This window comes from Physella acuta, unplaced genomic scaffold (genome assembly GCF_028476545.2).
Source record: "Physella acuta isolate Inbredline_101_S28 unplaced genomic scaffold, ASM2847654v3 ptg000208l, whole genome shotgun sequence".
NCBI classification, from domain to species: Eukaryota; Metazoa; Mollusca; class Gastropoda; family Physidae; genus Physella; species Physella acuta.
This window is the reverse complement of record NW_026731727.1, coordinates 1,213,186-1,234,637: the sequence shown is the minus strand read 5'-3', so window position 1 is coordinate 1,234,637 and position 21,452 is coordinate 1,213,186. Positions and strand designations below refer to the sequence as shown.

The 21,452-nt window shown below is 44.8% G+C and overlaps 1 protein-coding gene across 1 annotated transcript in view; it reads right to left on the bottom strand.

Moving 5' to 3' along the window:
- Positions 1 to 21,452, bottom strand: part of LOC131937324 (RNA polymerase-associated protein CTR9 homolog) — a 35,841-nt gene that overhangs the window by 7,174 nt on the left and 7,215 nt on the right. The window contains exons 9-20 of the mRNA XM_059294619.1: positions 21,010 to 21,126; positions 20,014 to 20,103; positions 18,645 to 18,773; positions 18,218 to 18,401; positions 15,392 to 15,480; positions 14,349 to 14,534; positions 13,454 to 13,541; positions 9,340 to 9,488; positions 6,385 to 6,501; positions 5,003 to 5,148; positions 2,071 to 2,142; positions 10 to 145 (exon numbers count right to left, since the gene is read on the bottom strand). Coding sequence (XP_059150602.1) covers positions 10 to 145; positions 2,071 to 2,142; positions 5,003 to 5,148; positions 6,385 to 6,501; positions 9,340 to 9,488; positions 13,454 to 13,541; positions 14,349 to 14,534; positions 15,392 to 15,480; positions 18,218 to 18,401; positions 18,645 to 18,773; positions 20,014 to 20,103; positions 21,010 to 21,126 — 1,503 coding nt within the window. The remainder of the gene's footprint in view (positions 1 to 9; positions 146 to 2,070; positions 2,143 to 5,002; positions 5,149 to 6,384; positions 6,502 to 9,339; positions 9,489 to 13,453; positions 13,542 to 14,348; positions 14,535 to 15,391; positions 15,481 to 18,217; positions 18,402 to 18,644; positions 18,774 to 20,013; positions 20,104 to 21,009; positions 21,127 to 21,452) is intronic.

The window sequence follows — 21,452 nt, the reverse complement described above, 5'->3', positions numbered from 1 at the left end:
GTTACTCACCTGTTCACTGAGTTGCTTCTGTTTGATTGCCTCCATTTCTTCCTCTTGCCTCTTTCTGATTTCCTTCTCCTCTTCATCAATTTTTCTGGCCCTAGCCACATGGTACTGGGCCTGGCTCAGCAGATCTGAGCATTGCCTGCAGACAGGTGAATCAGTCTAGTTCATACAGGTGAATCAGTCTAGTTCATACAGGTGAATCAGTCTAGTTCATACAGGTGAATCAGTCTAGTTCATACAGGTGAATCAGTCTAATTCATACAGGTGAATCAGTCTAGTTCATACAGGTGAATCAGTCTAGTTCATACAGGTGAATCAGTCTAGTTCATACAGGTGAATCAGTCTAGTTCATACAGGTGAATCAGTCCAGTTCATACAGGTGAATCAGTCCAGTTCATACAGGTGAATCAGTCTAGTTCATACAGGTGAATCAGTCTAGTTCATACAGGTGAATCAGTCTAGTTCATACAGGTGAATCAGTCCAGTTCATACAGGCGAATCAGTTTAGTTCATACAGGTGAATCAGTCTAGTTCATACAGGTGAATCAGTCTAGTTCATACAGGTGAATCAGTCTAGTTCATACAGGTGAATCAGTCCAGTTCATACAGGTGAATCAGTCTAGTTCATACAGGTGAATCAGTCTAGTTCATACAGGTGAATCAGTCTAGTTCATACAGGTGAATTAGTCTAGTTCATACAGGTGAATCAGTCTAGTTCATTCAGGTGAATCAGTCTAGTTCATACAGGTGAATCAGTCTAGTCCTAATCAGAGTCCTAGCGACCACTCCTCGGCCCGGGGCGAACTACTCGCTGCAAATTAAACCCCCTGAATATGCATTATACTTTTTAAAAAGATTAACTGTCAGAAAAAAATAAGCCTGATCTGAGAGTAGATGGTAGTTTTTAGCAGGAGCTAATTTGTTTAGGTTAGTCTTTTAGGTTCCCAGGTGCTAATTTGTTTAGGTTAGTCTTTTAGGTTCCCAGGTGCTAATTTGTTTAGGTTAGTCTTTTAGGTTCCCAGGTGCTAATTTGTTTAGGTTAGTCTTTTAGGTTCCCAGGTGCTAATTTGTTTAGGTTAGTCTTTTAGGTTCCCAGGTGCTAATTTGTTTAAGTCAGTCTTTTATGTTCTAGTCACGACATTTCTTAAATAAATCGGCTTGTGAAATTGTACATTACACGTTCATATATTAGCTTGTAGCCTTTAACATTTGCTGTTTATAATTCAAATTGCAGCTTAAAATGGCCTTTTACATTTTTTTTCTACCCCCTTTGGCGTCCCCTAGGGTCAACAACCAGGGTTGGCCGTCCCTGCCCCCCACCCATGCCTCTTGTCTGTGAAATGTCCTCATGTGAAATGTCCTCATGTAAAATATCCTCATGTAAAATGTCCTCATGTAAAATGTCCTCATGTAAAATGTCCTCGTGTAAAATGTCCTGGTGTGAAATGCCCTGGTGTAAAATGTCCTGGTGTGAAATGTCCTGGTGTAAAATGTCCTAGTGTGAAATGTCCTGGTGTAAAATGTCCTGCTGTAAAATGTCCTGGTGTAAAATGTCCTCATGTAAAATGTCCTCGTGTAAAATGTCCTGGTGTAAAATGTCCTCATGTAAAATGTCCTGGTGTGAAATGTCCTGGTGTAAAATGACCTGGTGTGAAATGTCCTAGTGTAAAATGTCCTGGTGTAAAATGTCCTCATGTAAAATGTCCTGGTGTAAAATGTCCTGATGTAAAATGTCCTGCTGTAAAATGTCCTGGTGTAAAATGTCCTCATGTGAAATGTCCTGGTGTGAAATATCCTAGTGTAATATGTCCTGGTGTAAAATGTCCTAGTGTAAAATGTCCTGGTGAAAAATGTCCTGGTGTAAAATGTCCTGGTGTAAAATGTCCTGGTGTAAAATGTCCTGCTGTAAAATGTCCTGGTGTAAAATGTCCTGCTGTAAAATGTCCTGCTGTAAAATGTCTTGGTGTAAAATGTCCTGGTGTAAAATGTCCTGCTGTGAAATGTCCTAGTGTAAAATGTCCTAGTGTAAAATGTCCTGGTGTAAAATGTCCTAGTGTAACTTACTGAGCCTCAGCTGCTGCTTGAGCCAAATCAAATTTCATCCTGTCCCCATGCTGGCCCAGGTAGGTGAAGTACCTGCAAGTAAACACATGTGGCTACACATCAACACATGTGGCTACACATCAACACATGTGGCTACACATCAACACATGTGGCTACACATCAACACATGTGGCTACACATCAACACATGTGGCTACACATCAACACATGTGGCTACACATCAAAACATGTGGCTACACACACATCAACACATGTGGCTACACATCAAAACTTGTGGCTACACACACATCAACACATGTGGCTACACATCAACACATGTGGCTACACATCAACACATGTGGCTACACATCAACACATGTGGCTACACATCAACACATGTGGCTACACATCAACACATGTGGCTACACACACATCAACACATGTGGTTACACATCAACACATGTGGCTACACATCAACACTGGTGGCTACACATCAACACATGTGGCTACACATCAACACATGTGGCTACACATCAACACATGTGGCTACACATCAACACATGTGGCTACACATCAACACATGTGGCTACACAAACATCAACACATGTGGCTACACATCAACACATGTGGCTACACATCAACACATGTGGCTACACATCAACACATGTGGTTACACACACATCAACACATGTGGCTACACATCAACACATGTGGCTACACATCAACACATGTGGCTACACATCAACACATGTGGCTACACAAACATCAACACATGTGGCTACACATCAACACATGTGGCTACACATCAACACATGTGGCTACACAAACATCAACACATGTGGCTACACATCAACACATGTGGCTACACATCAACACATGTGGCTACACAAACATCAACACATGTGGCTACACATCAACACATGTGGCTACACATCAACACATGTGGCTACACAAACATCAACACATGTGGCTACACAAACATCAACACATGTGGCTACACATCAACACATGTGGCTACACATCAACACATGTGGCTACACATCAACACATGTGGCTACACAAACATCAACACATGTGGCTACACATCAACACATGTGGCTACACATCAACACATGTGGCTACACATCAACACATGTGGCTACACATCAACACATGTAGCTACACAAACATCAACACATGTGGCTACACATCAACACATGTGGCTACACACACATCAACACATGTGGCTACACATCAACACATGTGGCTACACATCAACACATGTGGCTACACATCAACACATGTGGCTACACATCAACACATGTGGCTACACACACATCAACACATGTGGCTACACATCAACACATGTGGCTACACATCAACACATGTGGCTATATAAACAACACATGTGGCTACACATCAACACATGTGGCTACACAAACACCATCACATGTGGCTACACAAACATCAACACATGTGGCTACACATCAACACATGTGGCTACACATCAACACATGTGGCTACACATCAACACATGTGGCTACACATCAACACATGTGGCTACACATCAACACATGTGGCTACACAAACATCAACACATGTGGCTACACATCAACACATGTGGCTACACATCAACACATGTGGCTACACATCAACACATGTGGCTACACATCAACACATGTGGCTACACATCAACACATGTGGCTACACATCAACACATGTGGCTACACACACATCCACACATGTGGCTACACATCAACACATGTGGCTACACATCAACACATGTGGCTACACATCAACACATGTGGCTACACATCAACACATGTGGCTACACATCAACACATGTGGCTACACACACATCAACACATGTGGCTACACATCAACACATGTGGCTACACAAACATCAACACATGTGGCTACACATCAACACATGTGGCTACACATCAACACATGTGGCTACACACACATCAACACATGTGGCTACACATCAACACATGTGGCTACACATCAACACATGTGGCTACACAAACATCAACACATGTGGCTACACATCAACACATGTGGCTACACATCAACACATGTGGCTACACACACATCAACACATGTGGCTACACATCAACACATGTGGCTACACATCAACACATGTGGCTACACACACATCAACACATGTGGTGGCTACACATCAACACATGTGGCTACACATCAACACATGTGGCTACACACACATCAACACATGTGGCTACACATCAACACATGTGGTGGCTACACATCAACACATGTGGCTACACAAACATCAACACATGTGGCTACACACACATCAACACATGTGGCTACACATCAACACATGTGGCTACACAACAACACATGTGGCTACACAACACATGTGGCTATATAAACAACACATGTGGCTACACATCAACACATGTGGCTACACATCAACACATGTGGCTACACATCAACACATGTGGCTACACAACACATGTGGCTACACATCAACACATGTGGCTACACATCAACACATGTGGCTACACACACATCAACACATGTGGCTACACATCAACACATGTGGCTACACATCAACACATGTGGCTACACAACACATGTGGCTATATAAACAACACATGTGGCTACACAACAACACATGTGGCTACACAACACATGTGGCTATATAATCAACACATGTGGCTACACATCAACACATGTGGCTACACAACACATGTGGCTATATAAACAACAGATGTGGCTACACATCAACACATGTGGCTACACATCAACACATGTGGCTACACAAACACCATCACATGTGGCTACACAAACATCAACACATGTGGCTACACATCAACACATGTGGCTAAACACACACATGTGGCTACACACACATCAACACAGACATAAAGAAAGACAAACACAGACAGACAAAGAGACAAACAGAGACAAACAAAGACAGAGAGAGAGTTGAGTAAAGCAGTAACCACCTGTGTGCCAGCTCTAGGTCTCTGACTGCTATCAACACTTTCTTCAGGTTACTTTTCTCATCCTTCAGGATCATGGTGGCCAGTTTCTGTTGGACCAGGGCGATGTTGTACAGCAGCACCGTGTCATTTGGTGCAACATGACGGGCCTGTGGGGGAGGAATACATTCAGTAGCACAGGGAGGAATACATTAAGTAGCGCAGGGAGAAATACATTAAGTAGTGCAGGGAGAAATACATTCAGTAGCGCAGGGAGGAATACATTCAGTAGCACAGGGAGGAATACATTAAGTAGCGCAGGGAGAAATACATTAAGTAGTGCAGGGAGAAATACATTAAGTAGCACAGGGAGGAATACATTCAGTAGCGCAGGGAGAAATACATTAAGTAGTGCAGGGAGAAATACATTCAGTAGCACAGGGAGGAATACATTCAGTAGCGCAGGGAGGAATACATTCAGTAGCACAGGGAGAAATACATTCAGTAGCACAGGGAGGAATACATTCAGTAGCGCAGGGAGGAATACATTAAGTAGCGCAGGGAGAAATACATTAAGTAGCGCAGGGAGAAATACATTAAGTAGCACAGGGAGGAATACATTCAGTAGCGCAGGGAGGAATACATTCAGTAGCGCAGGGAGGAATACATTCAGTAGCGCAGGGAGAAATACATTCAGTAGCGCAGGGAGAAATACATTAAGTAGTGCAGGGAGAAATACATTCAGTAGCACAGGGAGGAATACATTCAGTAGCGCAGGGAGGAATACATTCAGTAGCGCAGGGAGGAATACATTCAGTAGCGCAGGGAGAAATACATTCAGTAGCGCAGGGAGAAATACATTAAGTAGTGCAGGGAGAAATACATTCAGTAGCACAGGGAGAAATACATTAAGTAGTGCAGGGAGAAATACATTCAGTAGCACAGGGAGGAATACATTCAGTAGCGCAGGGAGGAATACATTCAGTAGCACAGGGAGAAATACATTAAGTAGCGCAGGGAGAAATACATTAAGTAGCGCAGGGAGAAATACATTAAGTAGCGCAGGGAGAAATACATTAAGTAGCGCAGGGAGGAATACATTAAGTAACGCAGGGAGAAATACATTAAGTAGCGCAGGGAGAAATACATTCAGTAGCACAGGGAGAAATACATTAAGTAGTGCAGGGAGAAATACATTAAGTAGTGCAGGGAGGAATACATTAAGTAGCGCAGGGAGAAATACATTCAGTAGCACAGGGAGAAATACATTAAGTAGCGCAGGGAGAAATACATTAAGTAGCGCAGGGAGAAATACATTCAGTAGCACAGGGAGAAATACATTAAGTAGCGCAGGGAGGAAAAAAGCCACATTTGTAAGAAGACATCAAAAGAAATGTCTGACCTACCTTGAGAAGTGTGTGTTTGCATTCAGAAAGTTTGCCACATTTGAAATAAGCTCTGGCTAGGTACATCATCACCTCCATGTTGTGACTCTTGAAAAACTTCTTCAGACAGTTCTCGTACTGGGGATACAGGGGGATGCACATCAAAGCTGGACACATGGACAACAGCTGGACACATGGACAACAGCTGGGCACATGGACAACAGCTGGGCACTTAGACAACAGCTGGACAACAGCTGGGCACATGGACAACAGCTGGACAACAGCTGGGCACATGGACAACAGCTGGGCACATGGGCAACAGCTGGGCACATGGACAACAGCTGGACAACAGCTGGGCACATGGGCAACACCTGGACAACAGCTGGACAACAGCTGGGCACATGGACAACAGCTGGGCACATGGGCAACAGCTGGGCACATGGACAACACCTGGACAACAGCTGGACACATGGACAACAGCTGGGCACATGGACAACAGCTGGATACATGGACAACAGCTGGACACATGGACAACAGCTGGGCACATGGACAACAGCTGGACACATGGACAACAGCTGGGCACATGGACAACAGCTGGGCACATGGACAACAGCTGGCCACATGGACAACAGCTGGACAACAGCTGGGCACACGGACAACAGCTGGGCACATGGACAACAGCTGGACAACAGCTGGGCACACGGACAACAGCTGGGCACATGGACAAAAGCTGGACAACAGCTGGACACCTGGACAACAGCTGGCCACATGGACAACAGCTGGCCACATGGACAACAGCTGGGCACATGGACAACAGCTGGACAACAGCTGGGCACATGGACAACAGCTGGGCACATGGACAACAGCTGGCCACATGGACAACAGCTGGACACATGGACAACAGCTGGGCACATGGACAACAGCTGGACACATAGACAACATCTGGACAACAGCTGGACACATGGAAAACAGCTGGACAACAGCTGGGCACATGGACAACAGCTGGACAACAGCTGGGCACATGGGCAACACCTGGACAACAGCTGGACAACAGCTGGGCACATGGACAACAGCTGGGCACATGGGCAACAGCTGGGCACATGGACAACACCTGGACAACAGCTGGACACATGGACAACAGCTGGGCACATGGACAACAGCTGGATACATGGACAACAGCTGGACACATGGACAACAGCTGGGCACATGGACAACAGCTGGACACATGGACAACAGCTGGGCACATGGACAACAGCTGGGCACATGGACAACAGCTGGCCACATGGACAACAGCTGGACAACAGCTGGGCACACGGACAACAGCTGGGCACATGGACAACAGCTGGACAACAGCTGGGCACACGGACAACAGCTGGGCACATGGACAAAAGCTGGACAACAGCTGGACACCTGGACAACAGCTGGCCACATGGACAACAGCTGGCCACATGGACAACAGCTGGGCACATGGACAACAGCTGGACAACAGCTGGGCACATGGACAACAGCTGGGCACATGGACAACAGCTGGCCACATGGACAACAGCTGGACACATGGACAACAGCTGGGCACATGGACAACAGCTGGACACATAGACAACATCTGGACAACAGCTGGACACATGGAAAACAGCTGGACAACAGCTGGGCACATGGACAACAGCTGGACAACAGCTGGACACATGGAAAACAGCTGGACAACAGCTGGGCACATGGACAACAGCTGGACACATAGACAACAGCTGGACAACAGCTGGACAACAGCTGGGCACATGGACAACAGCTGAACACATAGACAACAGCTGGACAACAGCTGGACACATGGACAACAGCTGGACACATGGACAACAGCTGGGCACTTAGACAACAGCTGGACACTTAGACAAACTCTGGACACATGGACAACAGCTGGACACATAGACAACATCTGGACAACAGCTGGACACATGGACAACAGCTGGACACATGGACAACAGCTGGGCACATGGACAACAGCTGGACACATGGACAAAAGCTGGACACTTAGACAACAGCTGGACACATGGACAACAGCTGGGCACTTAGACAACAGCTGGACACATGGACAACAGCTGGACAACAGCTGGACACATGGACAACAGCTGGACACATAGACAACAGCTGGACAACAGCTGGACACATGGACAACAGCTGGGCACATGGACAACACCTGGGCACATGGACAACAGCTGGACAACACCTGGGCACATGGACAACAGCTGGACAACAGCAGGGCACATGGACAACAGCTGGACAACAGCTGGGCACATGGACAACAGCTGGACAACACCTGGGCACATGGACAACAGCTGGACAACAGCAGGGCACATGGACAACAGCTGGACAACAGCTGGGCACATGGACAACAGCTGGACACATGGACAACAGCTGGACACATGGACAACAGCTGGACACTTAGACAACAGCTGGACACTTAGACAACAGCTGGACACATGGACAACAGCTGGACAACAGCTGGACACATGGACAACAGCTGGGCACTTAGACAACAGCTGGACACATGGACAACAGCTGGGCACATGGACAACAGCTTGACACTTAGACAACAGCTGGACAACAGCTGGACACATGGACAACAGCTGGGCACATGGACAACACCTGGACAACACCTGGGCACATGGACAAGAGCTGGACAACACCTGGGCACATGGACAACACCTGGACAACAGTTGGGCACATGGACAACACCTGGACAACAGTTGGGCACATGGACAACACCTGGACAACAGTTGGGCACATGGACAACACCTGGACAACAGTTGGGCACATGGACAACAGCTGGACACATGGACAACAGCTGGGCACATGGACAACACCTGGACAACACCTGGGCACATGGACAACACCTGGACAACAGTTGGGCACATGGACAACACCTGGACAACAGTTGGGCACATGGACAACACCTGGGCACATGGACAACAGCTGGACACTCACCATCTGGACTGCCGCCACATATTGCTTCTGCTCCACATAAATGTGAGCAATGTTTAACCAGACATCACAAAAATCTGCTGTGGCCTCCCGCACCTGAGCAAACACATCTCGGCTCTCATTGATGCAGCCTTTATGTGCTAGTACACAGCCTACAATAGAATAATGGGCACACAAAGACATTTAGACAGGTTAGGATGGACACACTAAGACATTTAGACAGGTTAGGATGGACACACTAAGACATTTAGATAGGTTAGGATGGACACACTAAGACATTTAGACAGGTTAGGATGGACACACTAAGACATTTAGACAGGTTAGGATGGACACACTAAGACATTTAGATAGGTTAGGATGGACACACTAAGACATTTAGACAGGTTAGGATGGACACACTAAGACATTTAGACAGGTTAGGATGGGCACACTAAGACATTTAGACAGGTTAGGATGGACACACTAAGACATTTAGACAGGTTAGGATGGACACACTAAGACATTTAGACAGGTTAGGATGGACACACTAAGACATTTAGACAGGTTAGGATGGACACACTAAGACATTTAGACAGGTTAGGATGGACACACTAAGACATTTAGACAGGTTAGGATGGACACACTAAGACATTTAGACAGGTTAGGATGGACACACTAAGACATTTAGACAGGTTAGGATGGACACACTAAGACATTTAGACAGGTTAGGATGGACACACTAAGACATTTAGACAGGTTAGGATGGACACACTAAGACATTTAGACAGGTTAGGATGGACACACTAAGACATTTAGATAGGTTAGGATGGACACACTAAGACATTTAGATAGGTTAGGATGGACACACTAAGACATTTAGACAGGTTAGGATGGACACACTAAGACATTTAGACAGGTTAGGATGGACACACTAAGACATTTAGACAGGTTAGGATGGACACACTAAGACATTTAGACAGGTTAGGATGGACACACTAAGACATTTAGACAGGTTAGGATGGACACACTAAGACATTTAGACAGGTTAGGATGGACACACTAAGACATTTAGACAGGTTAGGATGGACACACTAAGACATTTAGACAGGTTAGGATGGACACACTAAGACATTTAGACAGGTTAGGATGGACACACTAAGACATTTAGATAGGTTAGGATGGACACACTAAGACATTTAGATAGGTTAGGATGGACACACTAAGACATTTAGACAGGTTAGGATGGACACACTAAGACATTTAGACAGGTTAGGATGGACACACTAAGACATTTAGACAGGTTAGGATGGACACACTAAGACATTTAGACAGGTTAGGATGGACACACTAAGACATTTAGACAGGTTAGGATGGACACACTAAGACATTTAGACAGGTTAGGATGGACACACTAAGACATTTAGACAGGTTAGGATGGACACACTAAGACATTTAGACAGGTTAGGATGGACACACTAAGACATTTAGACAGGTTAGGATGGACACACTAAGACATTTAGACAGGTTAGGATGGACACACTAAGACATTTAGACAGGTTAGGATGGACACACTAAGACATTTAGACAGGTTAGGATGGACACACTAAGACATTTAGACAGGTTAGGATGGACACACTAAGACATTTAGACAGGTTAGGATGGACACACTAAGACATTTAGACAGGTTAGGATGGACACACTAAGACATTTAGACAGGTTAGGATGGACACACTAAGACATTTAGACAGGTTAGGATGGACACACTAAGACATTGAAACATTCTTTAAGTAAAACACTTGATATCTTTATTTAATAAATAAAACCCAAATATTTTAATTAAAATTACTAATTAGTAAAACTTAAGATAACCAGCTTTTATCAACTTTTAATCAGTACTTTATTCCTGAACTCAAACCATGTCTTTAGCTCAGCAGCTTTAGGTCCTGGTATTGTCTGTACCCCCACCAAACCATGTCTTTAGCTCAGCAGCTTTAGGTCCTGGTATTGTCTGTACCCCCACCAAACCATGTCTTTAGCTCAGCAGCTTTAGGTCCTGGTATTGTCTGTACCCCCACCAAATCATGTCTTTAGCTCAGCAGCTTTAGGTCCTGGTATTGTCTGTACCCCCACCAAATCATGTCTTTAGCTCAGCAGCTTTAGGTCCTGGTATTGTATGTACCCCCACCAAACCATGTCTTTAGCTCAGCAGCTTTAGGTCCTGGTATTGTCTGTATCCCCACCAAACCATGTCTTTAGCTCAGCAGCTTTAGGTCCTGGTACTTTAGCTCAGCAGCTTTAGGTCCTGGTATTGTCTGTACCCCCACCAAATCATGTCTTTAGCTCAGCAGCTTTAGGTCCTGGTATTGTCTGTACCCCCACCAAATCATGTCTTTAGCTCAGCAGCTTTAGGTCCTGGTATTGTATGTACCCCCACCAAACCATGTCTTTAGCTCAGCAGCTTTAGGTCCTGGTATTGTCTGTACCCCCACCAAACCATGTCTTTAGCTCAGCAGCTTTAGGTCCTGGTATTGTCTGTACCTTCACCAAACCATGTCTTTAGCTCAGCAGCTTTAGGTCCTGGTATTGTCTGTACCTTCACCAAACCATGTCTTTAGCTCAGCAGCTTTAGGTCCTGGTACTTTAGCTCAGCAGCTTTAGGTCCTGGTATTGTATGTACCCCCACCAAACCATGTCTTTAGCTCAGCAGCTTTAGGTCCTGGTATTGTCTGTACCCCCACCAAACCATGTCTTTAGCTCAGCAGCTTTAGGTCCTGGTACTTTAGCTCAGCAGCTTTAGGTCCTGGTATTGTCTGTACCCCCACCAAACCATGTCTTTAGCTCAGCAGCTTTAGGTCCTGGTACTTTAGCTCAGCAGCTTTAGGTCCTGGTATTGTATGTACCCCCACCAAACCATGTCTTTAGCTCAGCAGCTTTAGGTCCTGGTATTGTCTGTACCCCCACCAAACCATGTCTTTAGCTCAGCAGCTTTAGGTCCTGGTATTGTATGTACCCCCACCAAACCATGTCTTTAGCTCAGCAGCTTTAGGTCCTGGTATTGTCTGTACCCCCACCAAACCATGTCTTTAGCTCAGCAGCTTTAGGTCCTGGTATTGTCTGTACCCCCACCAAACCATGTCTTTAGCTCAGCAGCTTTAGGTCCTGGTATTGTCTGTACCCCCACCAAAACATGTCTTTAGCTCAGCAGCTTTAGGTCCTGGTATTGTCTGTACCCCCACCAAACCATGTCTTTAGCTCAGCAGCTTTAGGTCCTGGTATTGTCTGTACCCCCACCAAACCATGTCTTTAGCTCAGCAGCTTTAGGTCCTGGTATTGTATGTACCCCCACCAAACCATGTCTTTAGCTCAGCAGCTTTAGGTCCTGGTACTTTAGCTCAGCAGCTTTAGGTCCTGGTATTGTCTGTACCCCCACCAAACCATGTCTTTAGCTCAGCAGCTTTAGGTCCTGGTATTGTATGTACCTTCACCAAACCATGTCTTTAGCTCAGCAGCTTTAGGTCCTGGTATTGTCTGTACTTTCACAAAACCATGTTTAGAACCCTACTATACAAAACCTGGTGGCCTAGATCAAGGTGAGCTTCAAGCTGAGGGATAAAACTTATGATCAACTGATTACATAAGTCATTAGCTGCCCAAATGTAACTGATTACATAAGTCAATAGATGCCCAAATGTAACTGATTACATAAGTCAATAGATGCCCAAATGTAACTGATTACATAAGTCATTAGCTGCCCAAATGTAACTGATTACATAAGTCATTAGCTGCCCAAATGTAACTGATTACATAAGTCATTAGCTGCCCAAATGTAACTGATTACATAAGTCAATAGATGCCCAAATGTAACTGATTACATAAGTCAATAGATGCCCAAATGTAACTGATTACATAAGTCAATAGATGCCCAAATGTAACTGATTACATAAGTCATTAGCTGCCCAAATGTAACTGATTACATAAGTCATTAGCTGCCCAAATGTAACTGATTACATGTCATTAGCTGCCCAAATGTAACTGATTACATGTCATTAGCTGCCCAAATGTAACTGATTACATGCCAATTGCTGCCCAAATGTAACTGATTACATAAGTCATTAGCTGCCCAAATGTAACTTATTACCTATGCCATTTGCTGCCCAAATATTACGTGGGTCATTTCTTAAAACTTGTTTATACATAGCAAGAGCACGATCTTGGTGGCGTTTTTCCTGAAAATAAACACTGGCAATTAGACATGGGAGATGTGACACAGACATGACAGATATCAGATGGTGACAAAGACATTACAGATATCAGATGGTGACACAGACATTACAGATATCAGATGGTGACACAGACATTACAGATATCAGATGGTGACACAGACATTACAGATATCAGATGGTGACACAGACATGACAGTTATCAGATGGTGACACAGACATTACAGATATCAGATGGTGACACAGACATTACAGATATCAGATGGTGACACAGACATTACAGATATCAGATGGTGACACAGACATTACAGATAGATGGTTACATAGACATGACAGAAATCAGAAGGTGACACAGGCATTACAGAAATCAGAAGGTGACACAGACATTACAGATATCAGAAGGTGACACAGACATTACAGATATCAGATGGTGACACAGACATTACAGATATCAGATGGTGACACAGACATTACAGATATCAGATGGTGACACAGACATTAGAGATATCAGATGGTGACACAGACATTACAGATATCAGATGGTGACACAGACATTACAGATATCAGATGGTGACACAGACATTAGAGATATCAGATGGTGACACAGACATTACAGATAGATGGTTACATAGACATGACAGAAATCAGAAGGTGACACAGGCATTACAGAAATCAGAAGGTGACACAGACATAACAGATATCAGATGGTGACACAAACATGACAGATATCAGATGGTGACACATACATTACAGATATCAAATGGTGACACAGGCATGGTGATGCCAGGCATAAGAGTTGTAAAAAAAACCTACCTTTTCTCTGTCTCTCATGGGCTGATGAAGTGTCTGAAGCCAGACATTCCCCAGAGCAATCAGAGAGTAGGCATCATCTTTGGTTGCCTGGCGCTGCAGAATTCTCTCAAACTTTTTCTGACCAGGTCCCCACTCTTGTTTGGCCAGATGAAGATTGCCAATCAGTGACCAGGCGTCTGGATGGTCCTACACAAACATTACATGTCTAATTAGGTCCTACACAAACATTACATGTCTAATTAGGTCCTACACAAACATTACATGTCTAATTAGGTCCTACACAAACATTACATGTCTAATTAGGTCCTACACAAACATTACATGACTTATTAGGTCCTACATAAACATTCAATGTCTAAAGGTCCTACACAAACATTCAGTCTAAAGGTCCTACATAAACATTCAGTCTAAAGGTCCTACATAAACATTCAGTCTAAAGGTCCTACATAAACATTCAGTCTAAAGGTCCTACATAAACATTACATGACTTATTAGGTCCTACATAAACATTCAATGTCTAATTAGGTCCTACATAAACATTCAGTCTAAAGGTCCTACATAAACATTCAGTCTAAAGGTCCTACACAAACATTCAGTCTAAAGGTCCTACATAAACATTCAGTCTAAAGGTCCTACACAAACATTCAGTCTAAAGGTCCTACACAAACATTACATGTCTAGTATTTAGCATAGAGTTATAGTTCAAAGAGTTAAGTCTAAAAAAATTTAAAATGGCCAAAATTCCATGCCAATGCCCTTAAAGAATAGCCAAAAGTGAAAAGATCTTGGAATATGCGGCTGTTTTGAGCTTGTGCGGAGAGGGTGATAAGGTTTGGGTGAAGTGCAGGCCTAGTTTGAGGCCTAGTGTAGCCAACAGACCATTTACCATAGGGAAACTGGGTCGTCTAGTATAATAGAAAAGTATCAAATTGTAAGGGTTTTAGAGAAAATAAAAATTAAAGTAAAACCATCAGCTACTGGAAATTAGAGAAAAGCTGGCAGAAAGAAAAATGTTTTAAGAAAATCCCGGTTAAAAAACCCACCTGGTTTATCTGTAAAGCCTCTTTAAACCAATCAGACGCCTCGTAGATCTGTCCTCTGTCTCTTGCCATACAGCCCAGCCGCAGGTAACCTGAAATACAGGAGGTGACACAAAGGTAAGGACAAACACAGGAGGTGACACAAAGGTAAGGGAGCTTACAAACACAGGAGGTGACACAAAGGTAAGGACAAACACAGGAGGTGACACAAAGGTAAGGACAAACACAGGAGGTGACACAAAGGTAAGGACAAACACAGGAGGTGACACAAAGGTAAGGGAGCTTACAAACACAGGAGGTGACACAAAGGTAAGGACAAACACAGGAGGTGACACAAAGGTAAGGACAAACACAGGAGGTGACACAAAGGTAAGGACAAACACAGGAGGTGACACAAAGGTAAGGGAGCTTACAAACACAGGAGGTGATACAAAGGTAAGGACAAACACAGGAGGTGATACAAAGGTAAGGGAGCTTACAAACACAGGAGGTGACACAAAGGTAAGGACAAACACAGGAGGTGACACAAAGGTAAGGGAGCTTACAAACACAGGAGGTGACACAAAGGTAAGGACAAACACAGGAGGTGACACAAAGGTAAGGGAGCTTACAAACACAGGAGGTGACACAAAGGTAAGGACAAACACAGGAGGTGACACAAAGGTAAGGGAGCTTACAAACACAGGAGGTGACACAAAGGTAAGGACAAACACAGGAGGTGACACAAAGGTAAGGACAAACACAGGTGACACAAAGGTAGGGAGTTTACAAACACAGGAGGTGACACAAAGGTAAGGACAAACACAGGTGACACAAAGGTAGGGAGCTTACAAACACAGGAGGTGACACAAAGGTAAGGACAAACACAGGAGGTGACACAAAGGTAAGGACAAACACAGGAGGTGACACAAAGGTAAGGACAAACACAGGAGGTGACACAAAGGTAAGGACAAACACAGGAGGTGACACAAAGGTAAGGGAGCTTACAAACACAGGAGGTGACACAAAGGTAAGGGAGCTTACAAACACAGGAGGTGACACAAAGGTAAGGACAAACACAGGAGGTGACACAAAGGTAAGGACAAACACAGGTGACACAAAGGTAGGGAGCTTACAAACACAGGAGGTGACACAAAGGTAAGGACAAACACAGGTGACACAAAGGTAGGGAGCTTACAAACACAGGAGGTGACACAAAGGTAAGGACAAACACAGGAGGTGACACAAAGGTAGGGAGCTTACAAACACAGGAGGTGACACAAAGGTAGGGAGCTTACAAACACATGAGGTGACACAAAGGTAAGGACAAACACAGGAGGTGACACAAAGGTAAGGACAAACACAGGAGGTGACACAAAGGTAAGGACAAACACAGGAGGTGACACAAAGGTAAGGACAAACACAGGAGGTGACACAAAGGTAAGGACAAACACAGGAGGTGATACAAAGGTAGGGAGCTTACAAACACAGGAGGTGACACAAAGGTAAGGGAGCTTACAAACACAGGAGGTGATACAAAGGTAAGGGAGCTTACAAACACAGGAGGTGACACACATGTAGGGAGCTTACAAACACAGGAGGTGACACAAAGGTAAGGGAGCTTACAAACACAGGAGGTGACACAAAGGTAAGGGAGCTTACAAACACAGGAGGTGACACAAAGGTAAGGGAGCTTACAAACACATGAGGTGACACAAAGGTAGGGAGCTTACAAACACATGAGGTGATACAAAGGTAAGGACAAACACAGGAGGTGACACAAAGGTAAGGACAAACACAGGAGGTGATACAAAGGTAAGGACAAACACAGGAGGTGACACAAAGGTAAGGACAAACACAGGAGGTGACACAAAGGTAAGGGAGCTTACAAACACAGGAGGTGACACAAAGATAAGGGAGCTTACAAACACAGGAGGTGACACAAAGGTAAGGACAAACACAGGAGGTGATACAAAGGTAAGGACAAACACAGGAGGTGATACAAAGGTAAGGGAGCTTACAAACACAGGAGGTGACACAAAGGTAAGGGAGCTTACAAACACAGGATGTGACACAAAGGTAAGGACAAACACAGGAGGTGATATAAAGGTAAGGGAGCTTACAAACACAGGAGGTGATACAAAGGTAAGGACAAACACAGGAGGTGATACAAAGGTAGGGAGCTTACAAACACAGGAGGTGACACAAAGGTAGGGAGCTTACAAACACAGGAGGTGACACAAAGGTAGGGAGCTTACAAAAACAGGAGGTGACACAAAGGTAGGGAGCTTACAAACACAGGAGGTGACACAAAGGTAAGGGAGCTTACAAAAACAGGAGGTGACACAAAGGTAGGGAGCTTACAAACACAGGAGGTGACACAAAGGTAAGGACAAACACAGGAGGTGACACAAGATAAGGACAAACACAGGAGGTGACACAAAGGTAAGGACAAACACAGGAGGTGACACAAAGGTAAGGGAGCTTACAAACACAGGAGGTGACACAAAGGTAAGGACAAACACAGGAGGTGATACAAAGGTAAGGACAAACACAGGAGGTGATACAAAGGTAAGGGAGCTTACAAACACAGGAGGTGATACAAAGGTAAGGACAAACACAGGAGGTGACACAAAGGTAAGGACAAACACAGGAGGTGACACAAAGGTAAGGGAGCTTACAAACACAGGAGGTGATACAAAGGTAAGGACAAACACAGGAGGTGATACAAAGGTAAGGACAAACACAGGAGGTGACACAAAGGTAGGGATCTTACAAATATCAGTGTACTTATTGGTGTATTCATCTAATGACAATTTACAATCTATGTGGTACTAATGGTACACTTACAGTCCACGTAGTTGGGATGGTCTCTAAGAATATTCCTGTAATACTTGTCAGCCTTATCGTACTCATGCAAGGCCTCGTACAGCCTGGCCAGGTTGTATGTGCTAGTGACAGAGATGGCGCTGTAGTAAGTCTCATCATGTTGGGCTTCTGTTTTAGACCGCTCTAGAGACGCTTCGTAATATTTCTGTCACCAAAGATTTTCATTGTTTTTTAAAACTTCATTTAGGTAAGAGAATGTTTATACAAACTTACCATGTCACCCTGTCTATACAAACTTACCCTCGCCTGTCTATACAAACTTACCCTCGCCTGTCTATACAAACTTACCCTGTCTATACAAACTTACCCTGTCTATACAAACTTACCCTCGCCTGTCTATACAAACTTACCCTGTCTATACAAACTTACCCTGTCTATACAAACTTACCCTGGCATCCTCAAAGTTTCCTAGCCTGAAGTGTAGAGCTGCGACATTGTTGAGGATCTCTGGCGGAATGTCAGCCTCCACTTTTTCTTTCAGGATACGAGTGGCAGTGCCATATGCTGATAGGGCTCCCTGCAACAATACGGTTGTGTGGGGGTCAGCTGTTGTGTGAGGGTCAGCTGTTGTGTGGGGGTCAGCTGTTGTGTGGGGGTCAGCTGTTGTGTGGGGGTCAACTGTTGTGTGGGGGTCAGCTGTTGTGTGGGGGTCAGCTGTTGTGTGAGGTCAGCTGTTGTGTGAGGTCAGCTGTTGTGTGGGGGTCAGCTGTTGTGTGAGGTCAGCTGTTGTGTGGGGGTCAGCTGTTGTTGTATTGGAGGTCAGCTGTTGTGTGGGGGTCAGCTGTTGTGTGGGGGTCAGCTGTTGTGTGGGGGTCAGCTGTTGTGTGGGGGTCAGCTGTTGTGTGGGGGTCAACTGTTGTGTGGGGGTCAGCTGTTGTGGGGGGGTCAACTGTTGTGTGGGGGTCAGCTGTTGTGTGGGGGTCAACTGTTGTGTGGGGGTCAGCTGTTGTGTGGGGGTCAACTGTTGTGTGGGGGTCAGCTGTTGTGGGGGGGGTCAGCTGTTGTGTGGGGGTCAGCTGTTGTGTGGGGGTCAACTGTTGTGTGGGGGTCAGCTGTTGTGTGGGGGTCAACTGTTGTGTGGGGGTCAGCTGTTGTGTGGGGGTCAACTGTTGTGTGGGGGTCAGCTGTTGTGGGGGGGGGGGGGGTCAGCTGTTGTGTGGGGGTCAGCTGTTGTGTGGGGGTCAGCTGTTGTGTGGGGGTCAGCTGTTGTGTGGGGGTCAACTGTTGTGTGGGGGTCAGCTGTTGTGTGGGGGTCAGCTGTTGTGTGGGGGTCAGCTGTTGTGTGGGGGGGGGTCAGCTGTTGTGTGGGGGTCAGCTGTTGTGTGGGGGTCAACTGTTGGCCAACTCACCTGAACATGTTTAGTGGAGGTAAGGCCAACTCCCCTGAACATGTTTAGTGGAGGTAAGGCTAACTCACCTGAACATGTTTAGTGGAGGTAAGGCTAACTCACCTGAACATGTTTAGTGGAGGTAAGACCAACTCACCTGAACATGTTTAGTGGAGGTAAGGCTAACTCACCTGAACATGTTTAGTGGAGGTAAGGCTAACTCACCTGAACAAGTTTAGTGGAGGTAAGGCCAACTCACCTGAACATGTTTAGTGGAGGTAAGGCCAACTCCCCTGAACATGTTTAGTGGAGGTAAGGCTAACTCACCTGAACATGTTTAGTGGAGGTAAGGCTAACTCACCTGAACATGTTTAGTGGAGGTAAGACCAACTCACCTGAACATGTTTAGTGGAGGTAAGGCTAACTCACCTGAACATCTGTTTGTTCCATGATCTGAGCCAGTTCAATCCAGGCTTCAACGTCATCTGGAAATTGTTCAGTGACTTTCTTCATGTGTTGCTGTGGGAGGTACAATTCATAATAATCTAAACATCAGACATCTGTGTACACATCTACCTAAACACACACATGTACACATCTACCTAAACACACACTTGTACACATCTACCTAAACACACACATGTACACATCTACCTAAACACACCCTTGTACACATCTACCTAAACACACACTTGTACACATCTACCTAAACACACACATGTACACATCTACCTAAACACACCCTTGTACACATGTACCTAAACACACCCTTGTACACATCTACCTAAACACACCCTTGTACACATCTACCTAAACACACACTTGTACACATCTACCTAAACACACACTTGTACACATCTACCTAAACACATGCTTGTACACATCTACCTAAAACCACCCTTGTACACATCTACCTAAACACACGCTTGTACACATCTACCTAAACACACACATGTACACATCTACCTAAACACACACTTGTACACATGTACCTAAACACACCCTTGTACACATCTACCTAAACACACACTTGTACACATCTACCTAAACACACCCTTGTACACATCTACCTAAACACACCCTTGTACACATCTACTTAAACACACACTTGTACACATCTACCTAAACACACACTTGTACACATCTACCTAAACACACACTTGTACACATCTACTTAAACACACACTTGTACACATCTACCTAAACACACCCTTGTACACATCTACTTAAACACACCCTTGTACACATCTACTTAAACACACACTTGTACACATCTACCTAAACACACACTTGTACACATGTACCTAAACAGACACTTGTACACATCTACTTAAACACACACTTTTACACATCTACCTAAACACACACTTGTACACATCTACCTAAACACACCCTTGTACACATGTACCAAGCCATTGAACCTACTCTGGCTGTGTCCCTCTTGTCTTGATCTGAATGATTGGCATAGAGTGAGCCCAGGATCTTCATAGTTTCATAGTTACCTGGCTGGGCCTTCAGGACTTTCTCAAAACATTGGGCAGCCTGAGGGGGAATGTTTTACACTTGACACATCTCTATACATGTCTAGGGTACAAATCTAGCAACAAGTAGGCCTAACATGTTTAGGCTACAAATCTAGCAACAAGTAGGCCTATACATGTTTAGGCTACAAATCTAGCAACAAGTAGGCCTATACATGTCTAGGGTACAAATCTAGCAACAAGTAGGCCTATACATGTCTAGGGTACAAATCTAGCAACAAGTAAACATGTTCCTTTGGGAAAATGTTATGTATAGTATGCAGTATCACCGTAGGAAAATAGTAGGTCATACAATAGGCAAGTTGTAGGTCTTACAGTAGGCAAGTA